We start from the raw sequence: 9,452 nt of genomic DNA, 5'->3' as shown, positions 1-9,452 counted from the left end.
TCTTGAAGTAACCAAGTTTAAACATTATCATACACCTATTGATAGACTTGTGGCAATCAAACTCCCATAAGGTTGTCAATAATTGAGTAAATATCTTAAAAGGTCACTCAAGTATGTAAAATTATTTGAGAAAGTCATTCAACTTGATTTTATATCAATAAAGTCACTCAACTTATGAATTTTCTTTTATAAAATCACTCAACTTAAGTTATTTTTCTAGAAAATCATTATAGCCAAAAGATTAAAAAAACAAACTACCCTTCAAGTTTAATTTGGTAATACTTACTTCTATTGTAGTTTAATATTATGCTTAATTCTCTTATTTTATTTGATTTGATTTTTAGTAACTGTCTTTAACTTAATTAATATCAACTCAATTGTCCAAGCATTAAGCATTAATTCAACTTGGCTCGGGTTTTATCATATTTTATCATAATTTATATCCATCAATATATGCACTTAATATTTTATTTTTAATAATAAAATGCATATACACAAATACTTTGAAATTAGTCGGACAAATCCAAATTCGATGACTCCAAAAACAAATCATCTCCTCCCACCCCAACTGGAATTGGACATGGATGACAGGATAAGGCTGATCTTTTTTCCCCACCCCCAACTCTTCCCTCTTTCTCTTCCTTCGTCAACCTGAGATGTTTTTTCAGAAAAGAACCATTCATTTTTTTCCCACCTTGCAAAAGTTTTTTCAAAAAATTATTTCAACTAAATATTGGATACTATATAATTTTTGAATATCCCTTCAGTAGTTCTGTTTGCGTGATTTTGAATTAAAATTTCATTTTAATCTGTGGGTCGAATATCTGATATTAGTGTTTAATATGATATTATTTAGTGTGGCGTGCATATTTATATAGAATTAAAAATGAGTTTGTTTTGCAAAGTTAGGTTTTTTTGATAACTTGAATAAAAGATGTTATAAAACTATTTAAATTAAATAATATAATAAAGGAAAATTTAGTTAAATCACAAATTTTTATGTTAATAATAATTAGTTTGTGTAGGTTAAGAAAATAATTATTTAAGAATAATTATTTAAAATAAAATAAACTAAGAGAAATAAACATAATATTATAAACTATAATGAAAGTAAGTATTACAAAACTAAACTTGAAGGATAGTTTGTGTAGACTGTAGTTATCTCTTTTATCTTTTGGTTATAATGATTTTCTAGAAAAATAGCTTAAGTTGAGTTATTTTATAAAAGAAAATTCATAAGTTGAGTGACTTTATTGATATAAAACCAAGTTGAGACTTTCTCAAATAATTTCATATACTTGAGTGACCTTTTGAGATATTTACTCGTCAATAATTGCATCCATAAACTCATTTAAATGTTAGTGTAAACAAGGTTAACGATATATTTACTCCTTGCAAAATTGTCCGTGCATCCTAACAACTTGTATTTATGATCCAATTTTTAGTAAATAACCATTACTTAACATATCATATTATTGATCCAAAAAGAACATAGTCAACATTAGCATATAGCTGATTAATACAATCGAGTATCGCACGCTGGAGCAACTCCAAATGTGTACTATGTCGTCCCAATATGCATCTGTATGACATACCATCTTCTTCTGCGACATAAAATATTCGTGTATTTTGTTCTTTTTTAGTGATTTATTGACATCATTGTTTTTGTATTAATATACTGGTGAATAGAATCACATTTCTCGATACTGCGATTGGAATATAAGTGTAATTTCAAATTGAACTATATCACTTTGGTATGTTGATTTTGAAAAACACCCAAATAAACTGAATAGTTTTGTGTAATATTTTTCCCTTTCAAGTATATATAATAAGTTGAATAGTTGTCCAATATGATACATTCTCCCTTTAATTTTTCATTTTAATAATTACTTATGATACATTTAAATGGAAACTTTAAAATGATATATGTAAAACAAAAGGTAGGGCTGAACTTTCTACATGTTAGAATTAAAATATTTGTTCACTTTTTCAACCTTTTAAAGTTTATTTGTCCCTTCACCAATGATTATTTATTCATTAGAAAAATTAATATATCGGGTTGATGCTCATTTGATTCCCCAAAAATATGAAATAATAACACTTCCCGTAAGTAAAAGGATAAATTATAAAATCAAATTAAAGATGATTGATTGAAGGATAAATGATACGATGTTATAATTATCATTTTCCTTTACATTATTAATGTTCGTTACTACGTAATCTTTCATGTAAGATAATATAATGTTTTAGTTTTGATGAATAATAGGTTTAAAGTATTATTTTATAAATTATGTGATATTAAATTCTCGCGTGAGGCGCGGATAATTTTACTACTTTTATAATAAAATAATTGATTTAAATAAGGAAAACATTTAAAAAGGGAGAACAAAAATAAATATGAATGTAGGCCATAAAGATGTGTCACATCACCTTGTCTATATTTTTCCTTTATATAGATATAGATTTTGTAACTCGTGAAATATAATTAGATGTCTATTCTCGCACAATGATCATCTACTAGCCATCTTAAGGAAGACATAGATTGATCAAATTTTTATATAGCTTTTACAAAACACTACTCTCATTTGACAACAACTTCTTAATACGTATGCAAATGTGAAAAGGTGAAGACTACAAAGGACAAAAAGAATATGAAAAACCTAAGATAAGAAATATTTTGAAATCACACTTGACATTTAAATTAGTTATGAGTTATGACATATTAAACAAAAGAAACTTTTATCAAATTGAATACTTGATATATTATAATAAGAATTGCATAATTAAAGTTATTGGTTTGAGCTTGTATATTTTTCTTCAATTTTTGTGCAACTCATCACACACTTTTTATAACATTTTCAAAGTTCTTGTACTTAATTAGCATGAGATACACAAACAACATACATGTTTAAGTATATATAAACATCGTTATAACAATTCCACACAACGTAGCATAGAACACACGTGCAATGCACGTGCCCAGCACTAGTAATATTATATTTGGCAAAATTGTTACACAAACATAAAAAGAAAGGGTTTTTTCTTGTGAAAAAAAATACAATGTAGCAAACTAAAAAAGAAAAAGAGGATTTCATTCAAATTGTCTCTTTCAAAATTTCCAACCTCCCTTGTCTCCAATCTCCATTCCTTATCTTTTGGAAGTTGGAGGGACTATATTCTTATGCAATCCATTTATACTTATTTGTGGATAAGATTTTTTTTTCAATAACAATTGGTGAACTCATTTTCTTTCATATAATAAGTGTAATAGTAGCTCATGCAAATTAAGGTGTCCCTCTCTCAATTCTCTTCATCCAATCCCATAACTCCAACGAAGGTACTAAAAAGACTTCACTTTTACCTTTCTATTCCTTTTTCAAGAACTCAGCGATGCTAAATTTGGTTTTTGCTTATTGATTCTTGAATGTATTTTAAGGTTTGTATTCGGATCATCTTGTTTCTGAGTTCTTTGTGGTTTTCTTGGTCTGATTGTTTTGGGGCGAAATGGGTTTTCTGTAGAGTGAGTAATGCTTGTTTTGTTGATTGCAGAAATGGGTTTATTTGGGATTTCATTAGAATTTCTTGTGTTCAAATTTTTGGGTCATTTTGTGTTTCTATAGTTCTCTTATGCATGTGTTTTTATGTTCCCTTCTTCAACCCTTGGATTGGTTGTGGCATTAAATTTTTTTTTGATAACTGTGTGTCCTGGTCAGCTTTGGTGCTCCTAGACTAGTTCCATGTGATATTTGCCGCCTCCCACCATCAACATGGGTAACTTTGTCCACCGAGGCTTGGATAAGGCTAGTACAGATAGAAAGAAATCACCTTCTGTTTTTTTGTCTGTGCTGGAATTTGTGAGACCTCACGATTCTCAAATCACTTGGCAAATTCAAATGTTAAGAAAAGCATGTTGATATGCACTTTAATAAATAGTTCTGATTCTTTGGGGGAGGGATTGTGGTTGGGGTTAAGGAGAAAGGGAAGGAGGAGAGCAGGGTAGGTTCAGACCTTGCACCTATGGATGTCTGAGACTAACATGATGAGTTCCATCAAGTGAGTCCAACGATACAACAAACACCTCGATTCCAAACTAGTTGGAGTTGGCTAAACGAATCCTCTATATACATTGCACTCTATTTGCAGCCATTTTATTTTCGTTACTAAATAATTAGCCTTCAAGAAACTAATCTTGATCTTTACTGATTGATCTCAGATTCTCAATCCTTTTTTATTTTGAGTAAATTTTCTGTAGACAATGGATGTCTTGATGTCGATTCACTGTGTATACCTCTACTGTTTTAGCAAACAAGCTCCTCCTTAAACCTGCAACTTACTTTCGATTAATTGCATAGGCTATAGAGGTAGTATCAGCACCATTTAAGCTTTGATATTTCCCTATAGTCTGTCAGCTTCACAATTTTGTTACTTTGTCCCTTCAGGGACATCTGATACAGTTTTATAACTCTTTGCAAAAGAGTTCAACCAAACACACTGATATAGGAGGAATAAATTGCATGAAAAAGTCGTAGATCTTAATAGTTATGCCTTCTGTTCTTTAGTGTTTCGCACCAAAGCCAGACCTTGATCTATATGTTGTACTTCCAAATTTGCTAAGTTAACACTACCCTTTCTAGTTAATTTGTTTGTTGGATTTGAGGAGCTTCAACGGTAAGCCTGTTTACATATTTTCTAAAGCCAATCAAATATACCAACATTCAGTTAGCTAGCCTTTTCATGTTTTCAGGAAATTACATGGATGATTTTAGAAAAGAAAGGCCCAACTGTGAAAAATCTCGCAGGAAGTCAGGAATGAAGACCCTTATCAGAAAAGAGTTGTTGCATCCATTCTCAATCAAGGTATAGTTAATGTGATAACATGTTACTCAATCTTTTCCAATTTATGACACCCTTCACAGTTTGGAACGTTTCAAAATGTTTGACATCATTTTATTTTTATACAACTTGCAACTTTCAAGAATATAAATCCATAAAACTATTTGACTTTAAACTTTGATGAGATGTTTTCTCTATCAACTAACGTAGTAACCATTAAGTTAGTATTTCTCCTTCATTATCATGTATACAGAATATAAGTATATTAACATCTTCAACTCTGGCCTGTTGGGAAAATCACATTATGTTGTAGATTCTCTACTTTTCAGTATACTGCTTGTATATGAGAGTTTTTCTCACTGTTAATTAAATTATTTCCCTTTAAAAAAGGGATCTGAAAGACTTCTGTCTACCATAGGGCTACCCCTTCGTTTTGAATGTTTTTTTTTTAAAGTTTACAATTGGTATTGCACCTGTTGTGGCATCTGTCCTATGCATGTTTCCGAGTATCAGTGATTGTTGTTAAAATTTGAAAGCGTTCATGATTGCAGGAAAAAGATCTAGATGATAAGATGCCACTGCGCCAAACACCAGAATCTAGCCTCTGTGCCTTCTGTGTGAATGGTAATAGCTGTAGAACTGTTCGAGCAAGAACAAAACTGATGAACACTGTTTTAGAAAGAGGGAGGCCAGAGGAAGCCCGGCTAACTTTTGATAGCTTGATTAAAGGAGGACATAAACCATCTCTAATTACATACACTACCCTCCTAGCAGCTTTGACAGTCCAGAAGCGTTTTAATTATATCCATTCCATTATGTCTGAAGTGCAAGAAAGTGGTATGAAGCCTGATCCAGTTTTCTTCAATGCTGTTGTTAATGCATTTTCTGAATCTGGGAACATGGAGGAAGCAATGAAAACTTTCTTGCAAATGAAGGAGAGTGGGATAAAGCCTGCAATCAGCACTTTTAACACTTTGATCAAAGGGTATGGAATTGCTGGAAAACCTGAAGAATCTATAAAGATAATGGAGTTAATGTCGCGGGAAGTTAATGTGAAACCCAATTTGAGGACATACAATGTACTTGTTAAAGCATGGTGTAGCAAAAAGAATTTTACTGATGCATGGAATACTGTGAATAAAATGATAGCTTCTGGCTTACAACCAGATGTTATCACTTACAATACAATAGCAGCAGCTTATTGTCAAAATCATCAAACTGAAAAAGCTGAAGGAGTGATTTTAGAAATGCAAAGGAACAATGTGCACCCTAATGAAAGGACTTGTAGCATCATTATAGCTGGATACTGTAAAGAAGGTGAATTAAAGGATGCCTTGAGGTTTGTATACACGATGAAGGATCTTGGAATGCATCCTAACCTTGTTATTTTCAATTCACTGATCAAAGGCTTCCTTGACATGTCAGACAGCGACAGTGTTGATGAGGTTAGTATTGATATGGCTTTTGATTGATAAGTATTAACCTTCTATTAAATGTCAGAAAACAATCTAGTGATTGGTTGCAGATTATAATTTAGATGCCACTGTTCTTCACTTTCAAATAAAAGAATAAATAAGGGGCGGAGGGGGGTTAACCAATGTAACTTCTTCTTTCTTTGATGCTCAACATAGAGGTTTAAGCTATCAGAGTGAAAGACTGATATTGTATGACTTTGAGGGAAAGAAAGGTAGGGACCTTGTATGCTTAAATGTTGGAGATGTCAAAGTAAACTTAAATAAACTCAAGTTGTAGCGACTTTCAACTTCTTCCCCTTTATATGTTTTTGGGGTGAAGTAATGAACGTAAAAGCAAATCTATGATTTGGCAGACTGCAAATCAGATGAAATAATATCTAATCTAACCCAATGAGAAGACACCTGGTTTAGCAAAAGTAGATACAACAAGCTTACCCCACTTTTAGGGAAATTAGTACCAATGACCTCAAGGATCCTTGCACCTCAGCCATACCACTTTGGCAAGTCCTCATAGGCAAAATATTGTTACCCCCATATTGAGCCCAATTTTAACTAGACTGTCTAAACAGAATATCTGAAAATCAGGTTATGGACCGTTTCCTCTTGAATGATGGAAACTTTTTGACTAGCTAGAATGAAAAGCCAACTTTCAAATTGAAATCACGGGGTAGGGGTTGCAGAAGAGGCACTTTACTTCTCTTACTCCCATTTCTGTCTCTTCTTATTTCACAATATGATAGAAAGCAAAAACGTGTCTGTAGGCTGGTAACCCGGAAAGAAAAAAAAGAAAGAGAAAAATAAGGGTGGAAAAGCATAAAGAAAGGGAAGTCAAAGATTCAAAACAGAGTTTGAACGACTAAAGCATTCTATGCAGTCAAGAGAATTAAAAAGCAGAGAGAATAAGGTCAAAGATTCAAACAGAGTTTGAACAACTGAAGCCCTCTCTCTATGCAGCCTCTAGTAGCTTGGAGCTGAAAGTTAAAATCACCTTTCTTAAGTTGCTTATTGATTGATAATATCAATGCTTTTACCTAATAGAAGAAAATTGAAAGAACAAGCAACATGTCAACTTACTGAAAAAGGTTTATATAAGGCTGTCAAATGATGGCAACACAAGTATTATTCATGTTGTACAAGGCTGACAATCTTCATTCCCCAAATGAAATCTTTATTAATCTTACTTAATAATGCTGTTTGGAGTCTTCTTATCCAATTAATAGCCTATGATATGTCGAAATAAACTTCCCAAGTACATTTGCATGTGGAAATGTTAGCATAAAATCAGTACAATCTACGAGATATGATACTATTTCAAGCGAAATTTGAGGATGTATGTTTGCATGTACACGTGATTTTAAGTTTGCCTGCGTTATTCATTCACTAGCTTTTTCCTTCTTAAGTTCCAGTCCTAGTGCATTTGCAGGTTAATGCTTGCACTGAATGGTTGAATTTTGCAGTTATATGCTTCTCTAGAATTGTAGAACTTTTGCAGCTTTTTTGATTACTCTTCACATGCTTGCCAATTTGCTTAATATTTTACTCATGATGTCTAGTAAGAGGTTTACTCCATCCATTTGATCAGGTTCTTACATTAATGGAAGAGTTTGGTGCCAAACCTGATGTAATTACTTTCAGCACCATCATGAACGCCTGGGGCGCTGCAGGATATATGGCTAAGTGCAGGGAGATCTTTGATGACATGGTCAATGCTGGCATTCCACCTGATGTCCATGCGTATAGCATATTGGCAAAGGGTTATGTCCGTGCATTGGAACCAGCAAAAGCAGAAGAGGTCCTGAATGACATGATTAAATCTGGTAATCGTCCAAATGTTGTGATTTTCACCACTGTAATTAGCGGATGGTGCACTGCTGGTAGAATGGATTATGCCATGAGGATCTTCGAGAAGATGTGTGACTCGGGAATATCTCCTAATCTGAAGGCTTTCGAAACTCTGATATGGGGTTATGCAGAAAATAAAAATCCTCGGAAAGCGGAAGAGGTAATCCAAATCATGGAAGCATTCAACGTTCAACCTGAGAAAAGCACCCGTCTGCTTGTTGCAGAAGCCTGGCATGGTGTTGGATTAGCTGAGGCAGCCAATGGAGTGTCCAACTCAGGTGAAAAGCAAAGGTCAACTAGCAAACTCGATAAGGAAGATGAAACAGAAGTGAAGAACTTAGAAAAGGTCTACCAGAAGGATGCTGTCTATCACTGTTATCCCAAATGTTTGCAGATACCCAATGAACTAATTAATGAACCAAAGGGGGCAGTAACTGCACTTAAAAGAAGCCGTATGGTGCTAAGAGAAACTGAATTTTCGTGTGATACTTTGTCTGCTGCAACAAGGTCATTGCATATTAGCTGTAGATTTGGAATGCGGGCTCCTGTGATTTGCCAGAGACAATTCCAAGTGCAGCTTTGTGCATCTGGTCAGGTTGGACACTCAAGTACAGCTGTGTTCTTGAACTGAAGAAAGAAGGGGCTGTAATTTGTGCACCTAAATGCAGCTGGATGTGAAAGTAATGTGCTAAGAGTCTTGTACATATAAAGAGTGACTTCAAATTGCTGATCTCTCCGAGTACATGGTTTTGTAAAGTTTTACTGATCTTTTAACTCAAATTTCTTCCATTTTATCTGTATACTGTGCAGCTGTGTAAATCATATTTGGATATATGCAAAGTCCAGTTGTAAATGCACTGTTCGATCCTCAGGATTCTTACCTCCATGAATAACTTTATGTAGTTTGAATGTTCACTGAGAAGTATGTCTTTAACTAGTTTATATTGGGACTCTTACCAACACTCATTTAGAATGAAAAGACATGTGGAACTAATTTTAAAGTAAACACAAGGAGAATCCAATGTATCAAGGCATGATTTTACTGCAAGACCATATAAAGAATGATTGTTAAAATGAAAAAGGAAAATGCTATATTTTCATTTTATATTACTGTTTAAACAATGAGCTCTTGCCAGATTACTAAACACTGTTTGTGCTGTCATCACATGTCCTAAAGAAACTTGGCAAAGTTAGCACAAGTTTCCACATATGGGTCGCATCAAACTGCATCACGTAGACACAATGTTTCAGCAAGTATATGATGCTCAGACTGGAAAGCCCAAAAGTTCACAAGCACATCCA

At 33.3% G+C, this 9,452-nt stretch overlaps 1 protein-coding gene across 2 annotated transcripts; it reads left to right on the top strand.

The window, feature by feature from the left end:
- The first annotated feature begins 3,131 nt into the window (after nucleotides 1-3,131).
- LOC125838774 (pentatricopeptide repeat-containing protein At5g25630) lies at nucleotides 3,132-9,005 on the top strand. 2 transcript variants are annotated; one of them, XM_049517812.1, is made up of 4 exons: nucleotides 3,132-3,337; nucleotides 4,745-4,857; nucleotides 5,385-6,278; nucleotides 7,891-9,005. In XM_049517812.1, exons 2-4 carry the CDS (start codon nucleotides 4,753-4,755, stop codon nucleotides 8,779-8,781), a joined length of 1,890 nt encoding a protein of 629 aa, XP_049373769.1. In that variant the 5' UTR covers nucleotides 3,132-3,337; nucleotides 4,745-4,752; the 3' UTR covers nucleotides 8,782-9,005. The 2 variants fall into 2 exon arrangements, with proteins under 2 accessions (XP_049373769.1, XP_049373770.1); XM_049517813.1 differs by having other exon boundaries at nucleotides 3,293-3,436.
- The last annotated feature ends 447 nt before the right edge of the window (nucleotides 9,006-9,452 follow it).

This window comes from Solanum verrucosum, unplaced genomic scaffold (assembly GCF_900185275.1).
Source record: "Solanum verrucosum unplaced genomic scaffold, falcon-dt-bn FXZP01000182.1, whole genome shotgun sequence".
NCBI classification, from domain to species: Eukaryota; Viridiplantae; Streptophyta; class Magnoliopsida; order Solanales; family Solanaceae; genus Solanum; species Solanum verrucosum.
The sequence above is the reverse complement of the archived record's forward strand: the minus strand, read 5'-3'. Positions and strand labels throughout refer to the sequence as shown.

Coding starts and splice junctions, on each gene's coding strand:
- LOC125838774 (XM_049517812.1), top strand. CDS start 4,753: ATGGATGATTTTAGAAAAGAAAGGCCCAACTGTGAAAAATCTCGCAGG. Junction 4,858..5,384: donor TGCATCCATTCTCAATCAAG/GTATAGTTAATG, acceptor TCATGATTGCAG/GAAAAAGATCTAGATGATAA. Junction 6,279..7,890: donor ACAGCGACAGTGTTGATGAG/GTTAGTATTGAT, acceptor CCATTTGATCAG/GTTCTTACATTAATGGAAGA.